The following is a 20830-nucleotide window of genomic DNA, read 5'->3' as shown; positions in this document are numbered from 1 at the left end:
GAAGAAAGCCATTATATAGATACGAATAGGGCTTTCACTGAAATTATAAAACAAAAATTTTAAAATGACTATGTTTCTAACATCCAGACAGCAAAAGATGAAATTGAAATTTTTAGAAAGTAAAAAAAAAGTCATTAAGTAGTTAAAAGGATTTCTAAAACTGAAAATACAGGAAAGAAAAATAACCTGAGGAGAAAATTAATGAGCCAGAAGACAGATCAGAAGAAACAATGCAGAATGAACCATGGAGACGCAATAAGGTGGAAAATACAGAAAAGAAGAAAAAATGCAATGCAATGATATAGTAAGAAGGTCTACCTAGGCATAACCAGATTCCCTGAGGGGAAATATTGGCCTATAACATTGCAAAAATGATAAAAACATAAAACATACAGTCATAAAGTTCTACAGGTAAAATAAAAAGAAATCAACCCTAGCCACATAAAATCAAACCACAGCAAACAAAAGACACATAAAAAATTTAGGCTCATATCCAAATTCTCAACAGAAATAATGAAGGACAAGACAAGGAAATATATATAATATATCCAAAGTGTTAAATAAAATTTCAGCAAAGAATTCCTCACTCAGTAAAAATGCCCTTCAAGAATAAAAATGAGAAAAAGATATTTTCAGAAAAGCAAAAATGGAATGAATGTCTCACTAAAGGATTCATACTAAAGAAAATTCTAAAAGTTCTTCAGGCAGGAAGAAATGATCCCAAATGGAAGGTCAGAGATGCAGGAAGAAATTAAGCACAAAAAAGTTAAGAATATAGGTAAATTTAAATAGACTATAAAAAATAATAAGCTATTATGGGGTTTAAAATAGAAAATTAAAATAAATGATAACAATGAAATATAAATTGAAAACTCAGTAAATATAATTCATGTATTCAACGGTCTTTACACTGTCTGGGAAGATGGTAACATTAGAAAAGGATAGTTCAAAGATCCATGTTAAAAGTCTCTAGATTAACACTAAAAAGTAAGTGAAAAAGTACATTACTTCCAAGTGCATGGAAAGAGAGAAAAATGTTAATAATAAAAAATCAAACAATACAAAACATGGTTAGAAAAATGAGAAAAAGAAAGACAAAACAAATAAAAATGATTTAGTAAAATGAATATAAAACCAATATACTTCATTAAGTACATAAAATGTTAGGTGTAATGGGCTAACTGCACTACATAAAATATAAAGACCAACAAATTGGATGTAAAAATCTCAACTATATGCTGTTTAAGGACACAAAAGGAGTAAGAAAGAAAAAAACAAAGCTGTGTAGCTGTATTAATATCAAATAAAGTAGACTTTAAGGCAAAAGACACTATTAAAAATGAATAAAAATTAAAATATTAAGTATATTATAAATCAACATCAATGATAAGTCAATTCATTAGAAAGATATAAGACGGTATTCACCTAATATAGCACCAGAATATATAAAGAAAAGTTGACAGAACTCAGAAATAAAAAACCTACAATCATGGGAGATTTTTTTTTTTTTATTGATTTGAGATGGGGTGGGGAGGAAGGGAGAGAGAGAAACATCTATCTGTTGTTCCACTTATTTACACATTCATTGATTAATTCTTCTATGTGCCCTGATCAAGGATCAAACCTGTAACCTTGGTGTATCGGCACAACACTCTAACCAACTGAGCTCTCAGGTTGGTGCAAAAGTAATGTCTAACTTTTTTAAAAGAAAGTTTTAGATAGTATTTATTAAATTTGTGACTCTTCTTATAATTTTTTGATGTCACAGTGACTATATCTCATTTTTTCATATTATCAAAAGTATTGTTCATAATCGTCCGCAATATTTGCACCCATGTTCGTCCCATCTAAAGACATTAGAAATGTTTTACTCTATGAGTTTCGTAAAGGTGCCAGTGCAAGTACAACTGCAAAGCCTATTCAGAGCGCGTATGGGGACAATGCAGTGACTGAACGAAGTTGCAGGAGGTGGTTTTCCCATTTCCAAAGTGGGGATTTCTGTTTGAAAAATGAGCCAAAACAGAGTCGTCCAAAAAAACTTGATTCTGAAGTGTTGGAAGCTGTTGTCACAGGAAACCCCACCATTACCTCTAGGGAACTTGCAGAACAATTTAACGTAGCCCATACAACCCTGCTACGCCAACTGAAGAGGATCGGAAAGGTTCCAATAGTTGGAAAATGGGTCGCACACGAACTGCCTCCAGAGAATCTGCAGCAGCGTGTTGCTTGTTGTGAATCATCGCTTTCGCGACACCTTCAGGCACCATTTTGAGGTAGGCTTGTTACAGGTGCTGAGAAGTGGGTCCTTTACCATAACGTTAAGCACTGCAGATTGTGGTCAGTCAAGGAGGACGAAGAGTTCAACAACCAAGAGGAGGACTTCATCCAAAGAAGATCATGTTGAGTGTATGGTGGGCTATGGAAGGAACTGTCCATTATGAACTGTCAGACAACAATCCAACAATTACTGCTAATCTTTTACTGTGAACAACTTCGCCGTCTGAAAGCAGCTTTGAACCAAAAGCGACCCTCCTTATTCAACAGAAAAGTGTCATCTTCCATCACGATAATGCTCGTCCTCGCACAGCTCGACTCACCAAAAATTTCTTGAAAGAGCTTGGCTGGGAAATAGTGCTTCATCCTCCATGTTCTCCTGACCTTGCTCCTTCTGATTATCACTTGTTTCGGGGACTACAGAACCATTTTGATGGTCTTAGGTTGACATCAAGAGAAGAGGGTGAAAATGAGTTGGATTCATATTTTGCTTCAAAACCTAAAGAATTTTACAAGCGTGGCATTTATAAGCTAGTTGACAGATGGAATGCGGCTCTAGAAAGCAAAGGACGTTATGTTACCAAATAAATATTTTCATAATCATGGGCTTTTTCATTTTTAAAATAAGACCTCAAAATCAGATATTATTTTTGCACCAACCTTATAACAAGATAATTAGGAAGTCCCCACTTACGTAAATTAAATAGTTCTAAATAAATCATAGGTAAAATTAGTATATAGCAAAATGTAAATTTAAAAAATCAACATATCAGAACTTGTAGAATCTGGCTAAAGACATTCTTAAAGAAAAATTTAAAATTTTAAAAGTATTTATGTATTTGAGGGGAAAAAACTGAAACCAAAGAGACAAATATCCATCTCCAAAAGTTAGAGGAAAAACCAGCAAATTAAACTCAAAGAAAGTTGATTTTAGTAATAAAGGAGAGAATGTAATTACAAGGAAAGACACTTTTTATTCAGAGTGATTAGAAACCATACTGTTATTAGTACTGTCTTTGTATTAGATTTTATTGTTTATATTTATTTATTTTTAGAGAGGGGAAAGAGAGGGAAAAAGAGAGGGAGAGAAACATCTATGTGCAAGAGGTACAATGTTTCGGTTGTCTCTCACATACCCGCAACTAGGGACCTGGCCTGCAACCCAGACTTGTGCCCTGACCAGGAATCGCATCAGTGACCTTTCAGTTTGCCGGCCAACACTCCATCCACTGAGCCACACCAGCAAGAGCTATATTAGATTTTAAGCTGAAGGGACTTTTTGCAGGCTAGCTTTAATAATTTAACCCCATTTATAACAATATCATTCTGAAAAAAAAATGTATTCTAAATGCCAGGCACCTATCTTACAAATCATTTTCGAAAAATGACTTATTCATGAAATAGGATCCACATGATGATTCAGGAACCATGGCAATGGAGAGAGCAAAACTGGTCTCTCTGCCCAGGAATGCTCATATGGCAATCATAATCAGGAATATTTATATTCCTTTAAATATAAACACCTCTAACAACCACTGGACTTATCAGCAGGTGCTTATGAACTATTCACCTTTTTCTCTCTCCTCATCACTGACCATAGCTTCCCAGTCATCCAAGCCCGCATCCTCAGTTTCTTCTTCCTCTTCTATAAATAAGAGTTTTCATTAAAGACAGAAAAAAAGTGGAAAATTACAGTGACATAAAAAAGAAATGCTTTAATTATGCAAAAAATAAACAATTTCATTATCTTTGGAATTGTTTTTCAATATAGCTAACATGTTATAATTTACTATTACTAAATGCTTCACAATTTCCTAGTATTTGAAGACAGGTTGGGGCAAAGTAGGTTTATAGTTGTTTGTATGGAAAATAATACAATAATTAACAAATAATAATACAAGAATAAGCTCTATTTTTTTAAATTGATTTGAGAACGAGAGAGAGAGAGGAGAAAAACATCAATTTGTTGTTCCACTTACTTTATGCATTTGTCAGTTGACCCTTGTATGTGTCCTGACCAGGGATCAAGCCCACAACCTTGGTAGGTTGGAATGATACTCTATAATCACCTGAGCTACCAGGCCAGGGCAAGAATAAACTCTGTTTCACATGCTTTTAACTGTAAACCTACTTTTGTCCCACCCTGTATACTAGGGCACATGATCGCAGTTGGTTCTTAAAAGACAAATGCAATTTCACATATACCTTCCTTTTGATCTTTTGACTTACCTTTATACACTCAAGAATTTATTACTTATTCTGCTTTAACCTCTATAGATACATAAAAATGCTACATAAATTACAGTTGGAAATACAAAGCTACATACATCTCTACTCCAGTTGAAAATAAGAACAAATGTGCTTACACTCCCAAAATAGTCAGAAAGCTATTATTTTTAATGTTAAAAACTTAATACTGTCCTTAATAATGACTCTCCATTTACTGAAATTCGATCAGGCAAAACTATTCTCAAAAGATGAGGGTACATGTAGTATTTGCTTCCCTGTAATAATCATCATTTGCCAACAAGGTTTGGATAAGTCATCTTGAGGAGGAGGAAATGAGAGTCAGGAACATGTGTCCAAAACATCCTTCCACTTTAGCAATTCTTTCTACTGCTACAAATATCACCTACTAAAATAGTGGACTGCTATTATGTATATCAACCTGAATTTCTCTGATTTCATTATGCTAAGCTGAGGTATGCCCTGACAAATGATCCTTTTTTACACTGAAAATGGAGGTGGGGAGGAAAGGGACTAACAATAATAATACCTTCCACCAGTGTGGGTCAGTCTTGACATCCTCTAAGGTTTCCACTCCCACACCTGTCTTTGAACACTTGAGTCTCTTGATTTTACCAAACATGCAACTCTCCTATTAATATCTAGTCTCATGAACTAGAACAATGTTTATCATTAAAAAAAAGAAAAAAGTCAGATCTCCAACCTAAAAACACAAACAACTGAATAACTGATTTACTAAATAGAGGCTGACTTCTAAGGTTTTAAAAATATCAATTTTTATAACTTATCCTGCCAGATATTTGGTTTCCTCAAATTAATGATAACTAATTGACACATCCACGCTACTTAACAGGAATTAAGCTGCTACTGACCAGCTTCAACAGGAGGTGGTGACTCTTTTTCCGGTATTTCTTGTTCCACAACTTCTACAGCAGCACTTAATTCTATTGGCTCAGACACTGAGTAAAGGGCAGAAACCAAGTTAATATTTTTTCAGTATGTAGTTTCTGTTAGAATATTCTGTTAAGTATGGAATAAAAACAGGCAGTATAAATCTAAATTCTTCCCCAAGTCCAAAAAAACATTTAAGTATTAGCTGTGTTTTACAGAAAAGAGAAGTTTTTCTTTCTGCTCAAGTAGAATGTAAAATTACAGAAGACTGAAAAAACAAACAAAACAAAAATGATAGTTGTGCGTTGAGTTAAGAATAGTTATTCATAGGGTAGGATCCAGATTTTTCAAACAAAAATACTTTTTCTTCACTCTGCCATTTGATCAGTTGAGAGTAACAGTAATAAAAAAAAAATCAGAAATAAGGTATGAAAAATAAGTTTTAATATGCAATTCTTGTTTCTTAATTTCTTTTTAAAAGACATTGTTTTAAAGGTGTGGGAAAAGGCAAATAAAAATGTTTCTAAACCACACTATTTTGTATACAAACCTTTATTTTCTAGCTGCTGTGGAGTCTTTTTCTTCTTTTTGTCTTCATAAATTGGCCTTTTCTTTGGCAAAGAGTCTTTTGATGGCACTTCAACACCTGAGGGGTAACAATGGAGAACTTCATGTCTATCTACTACTGATATGTCATCTAAGAAATACTGCTTAAACAAATATTTTATTCACCGCAGAGATACATACCCTAAAACAGAAAAAGATAATATTCGTGGAAAACCATTTTTCTTTACTTATTTAAATCCTCACCAGAGGATGTTTATTGATTTTACAAAGAAAGGGGAAGGAGGAAGAAAGAGAGACACAGACACATCTATCAGTATCCCAATCAGGAATTGAACCCACAACCTAGGTATGTGCCCTGACCAGTAATTGAACCCGCAACCCTCTGATGTACAGCATGATGCTCCAACCCACTGAGCTACCTGGCAAAGGCACCTCTTTTTTTATATAAGGTGTCCTACATTTTGCATAATTAAAATTCCATTATTATTTTGGGGTCCAGTTCTATGAGTTTTGACAAATGTGTAGTTGTGCAATCATCGTCACAATGAAGATGCAGTACAATTCCATCACCTTTTGCAGTTCTATGTAGTCAAATCCTGCTCACATCCTTTGCCCCTGGCAGTACTGACTTGTTGTCCATCCTCAAAGATTTGCATTTTCCAGATGTCACAGAAATGAACCTTACAGTCTGGCTGCTGTCATTTTAGGGATTTGAGAGTTGTCCTCTTTGTTGTATGTACCAATACTTCATTTCTTTCTACAGCTGAATAGCATTCCATTGTACTGAAGGACCACAATTCCTTTATTCAGTAGCCAGTTTAAGGACATTTGATTTGGTTCCAGTTTTTGACATTTTTAAGTAAACCTAATGTGAATGTTTGTATGTAGGTTTTTGCATGAACATTTTTCTATGATAAATATTTTGAAGTAGGAATAACAGGACATTAGATAAATATGTACTTGATTTTCTAAGAAACTATCCGCTGTTCTCCAAAGTGGCATTACAATTGTGCATTCCCACAAGTAATGTGTAAAAGTTTCAACTGTTCTACATTCTTGTCAGCATTAGGTTAAAACAGATGTTTGTTTTTTTTTTTAACATGTGTGTTCTAATAAATGTGCAGTGGTATCTCACTGCAGTCTTAATTTGACAGACAATATTAACATAACTTTTCAGTATACTGTTATAATTTTTCTCTTTTATCACTTTTTGTTAATCTCTTGTGCCTAATTTATAAATTAAACTTTACCATAGGCATGTGTATGCAGAAAAAAATAGTATGCATAGGTTTCGGTACTATCTGTGGTTTATGGCATTCACTGGGGGCCTTTTAATGTATCCTCCAGTCAAAGGGCGACTGCAGTAGATATAGGACTATCCAAGTTATGTATTTCTTTGTGAGTTTTGTAGTTGGCATCTAGTAAGGAATGGCCCTACTTTATCTAAGCTTTTGAATTTAATAGTATAGAATTGCTTATTGTAATGATTTATTACCTTTTTAACACCTATAGGATCTCTAATGATCATATTCCCTGAAGGGCCAACTGAAGGTCACCCTCAAGGTTCCTTGTGTAAGTTCCAGCAAAGCAGACTTAAAGATCATATGTGATCATTTGCTGCTCTTGTGTTTATGCAAACGAACAGGATAAATTAAAACTGGACTTAATGCAGTCCCTTTAATAACAAGGAGGGTCGGCAGCCGTCCGTCTCGAGAGACGATGGTGTAGCTTCTTCAGAGTCTATCTGCACCGCCAAGAATGGCTGTGCAGTCCGACTCGGGAGTGACATGGTATCTGTCTCCTCCCGTGTTGAATCGACATCTTGCGATGACGCTGAAGCTACAGAGCCTGGGCAGGGTAATATGGAGGGTCTGCTGTTGCCCATGCAGCAGACCCCCCCTCTCTTCGCAGCTGAAGGGTCCAAGGGAAAGACGGAGTCGATACAGCTTGGGTTCAGGTGCGCCGCAGGAGTTGCCGGTGTTGACTACAACGTCAAACCGCCTTAGGGACTCCGGCTCCGGATTTTCTGTCGGGGTTTACTCCCTTAGCCTTTCCCCTGAAGAGGTATGCCGCAAGGCAGCGGAGGTTTTTTGGAGTCAGAGGGTAATCTTGAGAAAAATCACGATTCAAGGAAAATCACAATGTTCAGTAGTAGACTATAAACTAGTGCAGCTAACTGTCTTCAAAATTTATTTTCATTTAAAGTTTGTTTTCACTTGAAAATTACACTAGGTCTGTGACATCATCAAAGATGCTTAATTTACAGGCAAGAAGAATGTGAAATGCCTTGCAACTAGATGTCTTCCCAATAAGATAGTCTCGCAGATCTAGAGACTCGTATGTGGGTTATGTTGCATAAATTAACACGCGTGTTCTGTTTTCATAGGGCATAAGCCTATAATCTCATTACCTGAGTGACTGTACGTATAGGCCTCACTTAATCCTGTCTGCATCGCTGCCTCCTGAGACTCAACATTTGGCTGACCTAAGTGGTAGGGTTGGGGAAGTATGGGGTGGGCTTCACTTTAAAACTGGTTTCTCCTTTCTATACTAATGCCTTGGACAGAAAGGGCCCAGAAGTCTGAGGGGAGAAATCTAAAATATTCCCCTTAGCCCCAACTAAGTATAGTAGGCAAAAGGGGGCTTTGGACAGGTGTGACGTGCCTTGCACGCCTTCCTCCAAAGAAGCCTTTTTTTCCCCTAATGTGGGACACTTGAAAAATTAATCCCTGCCTTTTATCATCTAGTGGTTATGGTTTTTAATGATGCCTTTTAACCCCGTTGCCAAATCTGTTGCCCCCAAAATACAACAAGGATGCCAGCTTGTTAAACCAGCCATGCCGTTGCCTGGGGACAACCAACTGACCTTGAGTCTGCAAGATCCTTCCCCATGTGGAAAGGCCACCCTCTCCTCCATACCCCAACTCTTACTAGGAATTTCTGGACCCAAGGGTAGGTAGGACAATGACCATGTCCAGATTGAAGCAGCTAGAGGAGCACAAGACCTTCACCCACTGTCATTTATAAGATTATAAAGGGTCTTAAGTCTGAGAGAGGGGAACTGTTACAGAGTGGGAGATTCGCCCCCCAGAATTAATTAATTTTTTTAAAATCCAAGTAAGCAAACCAGAATAGGAACAGAATCAAAGGTATGGGGATCATTTGGAGGGTTATCAGCTGGAAGGGGGAAGGGGGAGAAACGGGGAAATGGTACAAGGATTGGTTGGTACAAAATAGACAGGGGGAAGTTAAGAATAATATAGGAAAGGGTGAAGCCAAAGAGCTTATATGCACAACCCAGGGGGGTGGGATTGCTGAAGGGAAGGGGGGTACTGGGCAGAGGGGAGGGAAGGGGGAAAAAATTGGGACTACTGTAACAACATAATCAATAAAATATACTTAAAAATATGTGTATGGATAAACTCCTAGTTAGAAATAGATCAGTCACTCTTAAAATATTAATTCAGAAACCTTTTAGAGAATAGGGTAATCTTCTCTTTTCCATTCTGACTACTGTCTTTTTAAGGGCATTAGAATAGTGATCACTGCATACAGCAATATACAATCCTATGCTTGTAATCATGGTAAAAAAAAATGGGCATATAAACATCTAATTACATATAGAAATAAACTTGTGGATGACCACTTTAATAGAAAAATAGCTACTGTGGGTTGAATTGTGTCCCCCAAAAAGACAAGATGAAGTTCTAACACCCACTGCCTGTGAATGTGACCTTATTTGGATCTGGGGTCTTTGTTGAGGTAATCAAGTAAAGATGGTGTCATACTGAATTAGGGTGGGCCCTAATTTTAAAAAAATAAATAAATAAGATACTTTGCAATTTTCAATGGGACGTCTTTTTGGACTCATGGGTAAGAAGTATGCTGTTTAATTTTCAAATATTTAAGAATTTTTCTAGTTTTTTTTTTTTTATCCAAAATAATTTTGTAATTTAAATATTTTAAATGTTTTCAAGTTTGTTTTATGATCCAAGAAATGGTCTGTCTTGGTGAATGATGTAAACTTGTAGTCAGGTGTATACACATATAAAATCGTTATATATCTTTTTGGTAAATTCAATATTTTTTAAACCTTACCTGAGGCTATGTTTATTAATATTAGAGTGAAAGAACAAGAGAGCGAGAGAGAGACTTCAATGTGAGAGAGAAACATGGAATGGCTGCCTCCCGACCACACTGTGACCAGGGATCAAACCCACAAGTTAAGTATGTGCCCTGACCTGGAATCGAACCCGCAACCTTTTGGTGTACAGATGATGCTCAAACCATGTGAGTCACCCAGAGATGACTGGTAAATTCAATTTTTATCATCATGTGACATATCTCTTTATTCTTGGTAATTTTATTTATCCTAAAGTGAATTTCAGGTTAATATAACAACTCCAGCTTTCTTTTGGTATCTTGTTTTTATCCTTCAACCTACCTCTATCAGCATATTTAAAGAGGACTGCCTATAGATAGCACATAGATGGCTCTCGTTTTTCCAACAATCTCCTTTAATTGATGTTTAGACTATTCATAATTATCCTAATTAATACATTTGGTTTTTGGGCCTACTGTTACATTATTTAATTTCTGTTGGTTCCCTTTGTTCTGTTCCTTTTTTTCCCCCTTTCTTGCTTTCTTTTGGATTATTTGAATGTTTTTTGGATTTTCACTTTATCTTTTGAGCTTAATCTTACTTAGTAGCTGTACAAATGGGAATATTTGTAACTGACTTTCCCCAGTATACTCAGAATGAATATTTTACCTGGCACATGAGCCATTCAGAGGTAAACCTGGGACACTTTTGGCTTCATGTTTCTCTCGGTTTGTTCCAAGCACACACAGCTCCATGGTGAGCCCACCACTTACGTAAGTTCATAAAAAAGAATTATAGGACCCTCTTCCTCCATTTCTCTTCTCTCTGCAATTTCCCCTATCCTCTCTCCCAGGAGCCCCTGATCTGGTCCCTCTGGCCAAAGAGATGAGGTCCTCTTAAAATTTTATTTTATGTTGTGAACTTCCATTTGGCCACAAGAGCAAACGAGAAAAAAAATAATGGGGAGTCCCTTCAAACTCTTTAGATATTACAGACCCCTTTCCCTGTCTCCTCTGGCTGAAGAGCAGTAACCAATGAGTTCACCACTCAAAAGCCAGGGCAGGGAGGGGAGTAGAGGGAAGGGAAGTGGAGGAGAGTTGGGAAGGCAGAGGAGAGGGGAGGAGGAGAGGGGAGGGAAAAGACTACTCAACAATGCATTCAATTCTAAGTGAACAAAATAATTTTAAAATTTCACAGCTGAAAAATTTTAAATTCTGTAGCTTTTTTTAACCATATTCCCAAAAGGTCCACATAAACTTCCATTATCATTACTTGTTGCATAAATTTTGAGCTATAAACAAAAAAAAGTAAAAAAGCCAAAATGAGGCCACAGGTGAAAGAAGAAACCTATCCTTTTCCTTTCAGAATAAGTGCCTCTAGCAATCTGATAGGAATAGTAGACTATAAGGATGTTCTAATTTAACACCTGCTCTTTCAAACACTGATGCAAAATTTGACACCATTTATGTATCTTCTGATCATAAGTATGATTACTAAGCCACATTTGGCTTGAACTCTCAAATTTAAGGACTCGAGTGGAAAGAGACAAGGCAAATAAACAGCATCAAGATAACCTACTGCACTAGTGAGAGTAATATGCTCACTGACCTCTATTTAACAAAAGATTCTGGACTTTTGAAAGAGAGTAAAACATGACACAAATAAAATGTTTCATTTGTAATAAACTCACAAATAAAATGCAAACAAGTTTCAAGTGTATGGTAAGTAGAATAATGGCCCCACCACCACCAAAGATTCCCGTGTACTAATCCCTAGAGCATGTGAATATGATATCTAGCAAGGCAAAAAGGGTATGAATAAGATTAAGGACATTGAGATGGGAGAGATTATCATGGATTATCCAAGTGCATTCCATAATCACAAATCACTAAAAGTGAAGAACCTTTCACTGAGGTACAGGCTGAGGTCAAAGGAATCCATGACTATAAAAGAATGGTCAGAGTGATACAATGCTGGTGGCTTTAAAGATGGAGGAAGGGGATTATGAGCCAAGGAATGTATTTGGGTAGCCTTTAGAAAACATGGAAATGGAGCCCTGGCCAGTGTGGCTCAGTTGCTTAGAATGTCGTCCCATACACAGAAAGGTCACCAGTTCAATTCCCAATCAGGGCACATAACTAGGTTGTGAGTTCAGTCCCTGGTTGGGAAGCATACAGCAGGCAACCAATCAATGTCCTCTCTCACATTGATGTCTGTCTCCATCACTTCCTCCCTTCCCCTCTAAAAATCAATGAACAGGTCCTTGAATGAGAATTTTAAAAAAGAAAACAAGGAAAAATGGATTCTCTCCAGAAATTCCAGAAAGAGATGAAGTTCTGTCAACACCTTAGCCCAGTTGAGACCCATGTCAGAGACTTCTGATCTACAGAAATGTAAGATAATATATTTGTGTTAAGTCACTAAGTCTGTATTTGTTACAGCGGAAATAGGAAACTATGAATAATAGAAGTTTTCATTACCACTACAAAATGAACTTAGTAAGTCAGCTTTCAACCACGGCCAGCTTAATAGGTAGTTAAAAGCAAATAAAAGTTAAGATTAATTAAAAAGTGGTTTATCTACCCTGGTTGGTGTGACTCAGTGGATTGAGTACCAGTCTGCAAACCAAAGGGTCGTGGGTTTGATTCCCAGTCAGGACACATGCCTGGATTGTGAGTCAGGTCCCTAGCTGGGGGTATGCGAGAGGCAACTGACAGATGTTATCTCTGGCACATCGATGTTTCTCTCCCTCTCATTTTCCCTCCCTTCCCCTCTCTCTAAATATAAAATCTTTTTAAAAAGTGGATTATCCAAAATGAAAAAGTATCATGTCAGTAATTAGTTTTCATTTGAATTCATGGTTCACATCCACTTTTGAACATTTAATATTTTCTAATTATAATATTAGAACAAATAACTTGTCAAAATAAGACACAGCAAAGTAAATGTTAAATCTTACTTGCTAGTAACATTACTGAGTCTTAGGAGACAAGACTGTCTTCATCAGTCAACAGTGAATCATAAATTCCAAAAGAGGCAAAGAGTTTCAAATCGAATGGTTCTCTATTGCAAATTATTACTCTCCATTCCTATAACAAACTTGTGAGAGAGTTTCCTCATCACCTCTGCTGAGTTACTAACAGTCTTTCAGTAAGGGCAATAATTTCATAAAACAACAGAAAAAAGTTTATTGTGGAGTTTCAAATGAAGTTTGTTTGTTTTTTAATTCTTTCAGTGGAAATGCAATTGCAAGTTTCTTTATGAAATTGGAGTTTTTAGAAAAGGAAAATCACTAAAATGTTAACTTTAAAGTATGAATGCACATGTTCTGTATTTATGCATGTATGTGAATGCTAAAACTGGTTAGAATTGTAAAATCAGAGCCATCAATCACTCTGGTAAGACAAATATATTAAACAAACCAAAGTATCAGAATAAAACGCCTTAAGAATGTGGAGATAATCAGGTTAACCAGAGTTTCTCTATCCAGCAGCTTATACCTAGTAGTGAAAGGATGGACCTGGGGAAAATTGTGAGCTGGATGACCTCAAGGGTGGTTCTATCAACACCCTAGACTTAACTAACTGCTGCTATAGTTATGAATTCTTTAGTAAACTGCTGTATTTGTAATCAAAACCAAGATTTATGAGTGTTCAGTCATTCCATTCACCTTGCAAATTAAGGCACTACAATTAAGCTCTTGCAGAAGCTCTTTGCCTGAAGTTAATTACAAATTATCAGGTTGGTGCAAAAGTAATGTCTAACATTTTTAAAAGAAAGTTTTAGATAGTATTTATTAAATTTGTGATTCTTATAATTTTTTGATGTCACAGTGACTATTTCATTTTTTCATATTATCAAAGTATTGTTCATAATCGTCCGCAATATTTGCACCCATGTTCGTCCCATCTAAAGACATTAGAAATGTTTTACTCTATGAGTTTCGTAAAGGTGCCAGTGCAAGTACAACTGCAAAGCCTATTCAGAGCGCGTATGGGGACAATGCAGTGACTGAACGAAGTTGCAGGAGGTGGTTTTCCCATTTCCAAAGTGGGGATTTCTGTTTGAAAAATGAGCCAAAACAGAGTCGTCCAAAAAAACTTGATTCTGAAGTGTTGGAAGCTGTTGTCACAGGAAACCCCACCATTACCTCTAGGGAACTTGCAGAACAATTTAACGTAGCCCATACAACCCTGCTACGCCAACTGAAGAGGATCGGAAAGGTTCCAATAGTTGGAAAATGGGTCGCACACGAACTGCCTCCAGAGAATCTGCAGCAGCGTGTTGCTTGTTGTGAATCATCGCTTTCGCGACACCTTCAGGCACCATTTTGAGGTAGGCTTGTTACAGGTGCTGAGAAGTGGGTCCTTTACCATAACGTTAAGCACTGCAGATTGTGGTCAGTCAAGGAGGACGAAGAGTTCAACAACCAAGAGGAGGACTTCATCCAAAGAAGATCATGTTGAGTGTATGGTGGGCTATGGAAGGAACTGTCCATTACGAACTGTTAGACAACAATCCAACAATTACTGCTAATCTTTTACTGTGAACAACTTCGCCGTCTGAAAGCAGCTTTGAACCAAAAGCGACCCTCCTTATTCAACAGAAAAGTGTCATCTTCCATCACGATAATGCTCGTCCTCGCACAGCTCGACTCACCAAAAATTTCTTGAAAGAGCTTGGCTGGGAAATAGTGCTTCATCCTCCATGTTCTCCTGACCTTGCTCCTTCTGATTATCACTTGTTTCGGGGACTACAGAACCATTTTGATGGTCTTAGGTTGACATCAAGAGAAGAGGGTGAAAATGAGTTGGATTCATATTTTGCTTCAAAACCTAAAGAATTTTACAAGCGTGGCATTTATAAGCTAGTTGACAGATGGAATGCGGCTCTAGAAAGCAAAGGACGTTATGTTACCAAATAAATATTTTCATAACCATGGGCTTTTTCATTTTTAAAATAGACCTCGAAATTGGACATTATTTTTGCACCAACCATATATTTAAAAAGCACTTGCTATGAGCTTAGCAGTTACAGGCTGTAAAACAGACTGAAAAGGTAATCTAGTACACATTTCAGAGTAATTACCTGAAAATACAATAGTCCCTCTCTATATCACAGTCACTTATCGTGGCCTCACTGTATCACAGGATTTTTAAAAATATTATATTTAATTATTTATTGTGGATTTTTCGCTATATCGCGGGATTCTGCTGTACCGTATACGTATGTTGTTAATGTTACGTACTTTTAAGAATGTAGAATAAATGTAAGGTTCCTATTTCACGGGGCGGGGTCTGGAACGTAATACCCGCGATAAGTGAGGGAATACTGTATCTGTAGGTACCTATCTAAGAACATATTTTGGGTTCATTAAATAAGTTTTATAGTATTCTATACAGTATTCTAACGAATGGAGTAACTAATCTTTATCTAACAAAGTGGCTTTGAAAGATATAGTAAAACATAACAGAACACTGAAGTGGACCATGGAGGGCCTTTAATGTCAAGCTAAGGCGTTAAGATGTTTTTATTAATAGAGAACAGGAAGACATTAACAGGGCAAATATTGGGCAACACTATGAAGATAAGAAAAGAGACAAGGGCCAGATATACCACTTCAGAAACCATCTCTTTCAAGTCTGTCCTAAAGACTGATGCTAAATTCATCATTTTAAGTTGTAATTTTCATCTAATCTAATAAGTACAAGTCAAACTACTCCATCAAACAGCATTTCTGAAACTGGCAAACTACTCCCTGCATGGTCGCATTCTAATTTCTTCAGGAGTGCTTTTAGTCTTTGAGATAATCACCAGTCATAGTTGATATTTGGGTGCCAGTAGTACTCAAATTTATTGACTAATTTCACTTTTTAAAAAGCTATAGCCCCAATTAAAAATAAAATTTTCTGAAATCTAAGTACTGTGTGTCTCTAAATTTACTGCTTCCAGCTGAACATATATTGCAGAATAAAGAGGTAGTTACTCAAATCAGTTTAAATTCCAGCTCTAGGACCTTGGACAAGCTGTTTAAACTCTGAGTCTCCATTTCTTCATCTATATGATGAAATGAAAACATCTGTAATTTTCAGGAGGAAACAGATAATGTCAAAGGCTTATTATAACACTAGTTGCATACTAAATATGTAATAATTGCTATTACTGTAATTATAACACAGCACCAACATTAATATAATATAAAAATGTGTGGATGTAAGGAAAAGAAATTAAGGAAGGTCCCAATATATTCTTCTCAATGAAGCAGACACTATTTAAAATCATCTCACCTGTCAAAAACATAATTTTATATTCAGATTGCAGCCTCTAAACTAAAAGGAATCAAGGTTGCATGGGTAAACAGTTGATTCCAGGTCTAGAACAGAAAATATGCAAGATGAACCTGAGGTATCTCATTCTGCTACAAAGCAAGAAAAAGCTCAAATATTGAAGGCATGTGACAAAGTCACAGGGGTAAGCCTGAATAGCCACCTTCTGGCCAATAACTGCACAATCTCAGTATCAAAAATACAAATGACTTCATGAGATGAAAACACATCAATTATATAAAGCTCCATTAAAATGAACAAAGTGACAGCAGTCAAGGGGGATTGGGGGCTGGGTGAAAAACGTGAAGGGATTAAGCAAAAACAAAAAACAACAACAACAAAGAAAAAACCACTCCATTAAATAAAATGATACACATCCACAAAAACCTTTTGGAAGTTGCTAGGATATCAATTTATTACTTTGAAAATTAATAAAAGGAAAGAATTAAGCATCTATCCTGACCTTCCTGCATGTACCTAGATTTCAGGGAAAATTTTTTAGAGAAAAATTCTAGCTAATAAATCCAGAAGGAATGACAGAGTATCACAATTCTGCAATTCCTAATGAAATACTGGATACAGGCAATAATCACCAAATGAACATTAAAATTATCAAGTAAAAAAGTCAATGAAGAACTTTCAAAATGAACAAGGCTGCTAATGGCTAAATCCACTGATCACTGTTGGCATCACTAGAAGTGAGACAACTGCATCACATGCCTCCTGAGAGGAACCAATAGGAAGTGCATAGCACCACTGGGGGGGGGGGGGGGCGATTAGTCAAGGAACTAGTATAAATGACCCATGGACATGGACAAAAGGGTGGAGATTAACTGTGGGAGAAGGGGTGGGCTGGGTGCAGGGGGCAGTAATGGGGAAAAAGTGGGACAACTATAATAGAAAAAAACAATAAGTAAATTTAGAAAAAAGAAAATTATATCCCCTATCACTATTGCACTTTTTCACAGCATTTTCATAGACATTGTTCTGATACAATTCAATTCTCCTTTTGACCATTGTAAAGACATAAGTTCATGCCAGAAGCACCTAGATTCTCCAATTTAAGAATTTCTCTTACCCTGAGCTTGTAGAAGTTTAAGGGTAGCTTCAGCTCTGGCTCTGGCTTCTCTCTGAGATTTAGTTAAAAGTTTCCCTTCTTTTTTCAAGCGTTCTTTTCTTTCCTTTTCTTTCTGTTTTTTCCTTTCTCTTTTTTCTTGTTCCAATCTTTCCTATAAGAAAATACATACCAGATAAAAATGTATAGCTTAATCAATTAAACTTAAATTACATTTAAATTTAAATGTAAACAACCCACACTTCAAACAAAACTTTTGAGATACGTGCGAAGTATTATGTTAGGAGATTCCAAATAAAAATATTTTACATGTGCCTATAATAATTAATATCACATGAGAATAGATTGTGTTTGCAATGATACATAAGCAACTTCTGCCTGTACCTCAGGAAATAATAGCAGGATTTTCTATACCTCTACATCTTATTCTTTGTATCAGGAAAATGATGTAACTGAATTGCCATATAATTATAAAATTTTTAGATATAATTATGAAATTTTTAGATTTAGAACATTAGAGATAGTTCATAGAGAAGAGATTTAAGGTAAACACAATGTTGATGTCAGCAAGTTCATGAAAACATACCTCTTCTTTACGCTTGGCTTCTAATTCTTCAAGCCGTTTTATGCGCTCTTCCTCTTCTCTCTTCTGTCTCTCTTCTTCTTCTTTAAGTTTAGCCAGAGCTTCCTGCATAGCTTTAACTGTGGCTTTGCTAGGTCCTTTTTTCTTCTCTTTCTCTTTGTCTTCCTTTTCTAGTTTCTTTTTCTTCTTATCTTTTTTCTTTTTGTCTCCTTCATTGTCATCTATCAAAAAAGAATAGAGGCAAAGTGTTTGTAAAAAACACTGTTTCCTAAAGCAATGATGAGCAAACCCCAGAATTCTAGGACCACAAGAGGCCGAAACAGATGCCAGCAGCAGGCTAGAGCCTCTAGGCATCACTGCATCGGCTAAGAGCACAGGAGTGCCTGAGCACCTAGAACAACTTAGATTAACCAAGTTAGCCCCCTTAGAAGCCAACAATGCTGGTGTTGCTCTGAGTTGTCCTGAGGGATGCAAGAAGACCGGAGTATCTTGCCAGGAGGAAGAAAATATACTATATCTAATGTAGTTCTTAATCCACAGTATCGGAATTCCTGCCTAAATTAGGTAGCTAGTTTTGCCTCTATAAAATGGGAATGGTATGAATGATGCCAATCTTAAGCTATTAGAAGAATACAAAAATATAGGTAATTATATTCTAAGAACTCTAAAGCATCAAAAAAAATTTTTTAATTAAAAAACGCTATGGATAGTGGATTGAGCACTGCCCTGCTAATCAAAAGGTCTCCAGTTCAATTCCCAGTCAGGGCACACGCCTGGATTGTGGGCCAGGTCCCCAGCTAGGGCCACACAGAGACAACCACTCACTAATGTTTCTCTCTTTCTCCCTCATTTTCCCTCTAAAAAATAAATAAAATCTTTAAAAAAAAAAACTAAAGATTTAAAAGCTACTTTCATGGTGCCTCTCCTTAAATATGGTCAGATAATAATTTGAGTGGTTAAAAAAGCAATGTCAATTTTCCCATTAAAAGTTTAACTAGTCTAAAGAAAACTATGTACATCACTTGATCTTTATTCTCAGTCCAAAAAAGGGTGAGATTTAACTAGAAAATTTATTTTTTTGTTCATTGGTTGTGATACAAACAAGTGGCTCACAATTGCTTAAAAGATGTTAACTGATTTTAGTATCTTTTTACTTTTCTATTTCGCAGGTTGAATTGGGTGTTTAAAAACAGGAAAGAATTCTGTATTATCCGACACTGAGTTATCAAAAGGAAGAATAAATTTTTCATTAGGCAACTTCCACTCTTTAGCAACAACAAAAATTGTTTTTCACAGTGAAATTCTTAAAAATACTAGTCTGCACAAACCACTCGAAAGGCATTTTGTATTATATATAAATGTTTAACAATAAACTTTAATTCAAAGAGTATACAGATGTAGTTTTTAAAAGGCTCTCTTGCAATTAAGCTTCTTCATAACCAAGGACAAATAAAAAAATTACTTTGGGGCAAAATGATCAAACCTTAGACTATGAACTCAAGCCTTTTGCCCCTTCCCAATAATTTTACCGACCTTCAGCAGCTGTGGGTGCCTCTCCTTTCTCGTCAGAGGCAAGGGCTGCTCCAGTGTCAAGAGTTACTTTGGATTTTACAGTTTCCTCTTCAGATTTCTTCTGAGGTTCTTTCTGTTTACTCTGATCCTTTTTACCAGTTTCTAACTCTTCTTTTTCTTTTAGCTTCCGCAGTTTTGCCTTTTCTTCCTCTCGCTTTTTTCTCTCTCGCTCTTTCTTTTCTGCCTTCTTTTGGGCCACTGTCTTAATTTTGAATGAGTCTTCATCTTCATTCCCACTCTCTACATTAGTACCTGCCTTGTTTTTTTTATTTTTTTTCTGTCCTTTTCTAGACTGCAAAAATTCATCTGATTCATCGCCACTTTCCCCTGAAGAATTTACTCTGGAATGCTCTTTAATTGTCTTACTGTTATCCTCATCCTCTTCTGACCCATCCCACTTTTTATTTGATTTTTGAGCTTTCCCTTTAGCTTTTTTATAAAGTTTGTTAAAATCATCATCATCACTATCAGAGTACATTTCCACTTTTGGTTTTGCAGTCTTTTTTGATTTTGAATCCTTATCTTCCAATTCTTCACTATCATTATCATCAAAACTTTTTTTTTTGTCTTTCTGTCCTTTCTTTTTTTTATCTTGTTTTGTGGTGGATTCTTCTTCATTATTTTCTGTTGGCTAAAAAATTTCTATTGTTAGAAATATTAACAGAATTACATTTTGTTTTAAAATAAGCAATTGAGACTCTTCAGAGTAACATACTTCATTAAATACACATGGAAAAGAATTCTCAAAATAATTTCAAAATAAGGTTCTTTTTATGAGGATAAAGTAGCAGAAGCTAGCCTAGGCCTCATGCATATCACACATTCACTGTGAATGTCAGAATCCAGGTGCTCTAAAGCCAGCACTAATCACAGTCCACATTTACTAGCTTCTTCAAATGGCACACACAGCCTAAGAGGGAAACTGAAAGAAAAAAATACCTATCACTTTCCCATTACTCTGAGGCTTCTCCAAATTCAAAGGATGAAAAAGAAACAATATAAGAAATTAAAGGTGGAGAGAAAATGTTGTATCACCAAATATACCAATTTTATGAACAGGCAACATACCCCAAATACCTTTAAATTCCCAAATAAAGCAGAAGATTTATATATGTAAAAGATTTTATAAGACATTTCTTTCCTAAAATTGCTTTTCCCCATTGGAATTAGAATTTACAGCTTCTTTTAACATA

The 20830-nt window shown here is 36.0% G+C and overlaps 1 protein-coding gene across 2 annotated transcripts in view; it reads right to left on the bottom strand.

Annotated features, from left to right (window-relative positions):
- Positions 1-20830, bottom strand: part of EIF5B (eukaryotic translation initiation factor 5B) — an 81171-nt gene that overhangs the window by 35584 nt on the left and 24757 nt on the right. For both annotated transcript variants that reach the window (XM_090281785.1, XM_090281786.1), the window contains exons 4-9: positions 19599-20268; positions 18069-18286; positions 17486-17636; positions 5963-6058; positions 5394-5480; positions 3845-3919 (exon numbers count right to left, since the gene is read on the bottom strand). In XM_090281785.1, the coding sequence (XP_090137911.1) occupies positions 3845-3919; positions 5394-5480; positions 5963-6058; positions 17486-17636; positions 18069-18286; positions 19599-20268 (1297 nt within the window). The remainder of the gene's footprint in view (positions 1-3844; positions 3920-5393; positions 5481-5962; positions 6059-17485; positions 17637-18068; positions 18287-19598; positions 20269-20830) is intronic.

This window comes from Furipterus horrens, unplaced genomic scaffold (assembly GCF_987537825.1).
Source record: "Furipterus horrens unplaced genomic scaffold, mFurHor1.1.pri manual_scaffold_6, whole genome shotgun sequence".
NCBI lineage: Eukaryota > Metazoa > Chordata > Mammalia > Chiroptera > Furipteridae > Furipterus > Furipterus horrens.
Note: the sequence above shows the minus strand (reverse complement) of the source record. Positions and strands in the feature narration are given on the sequence as shown.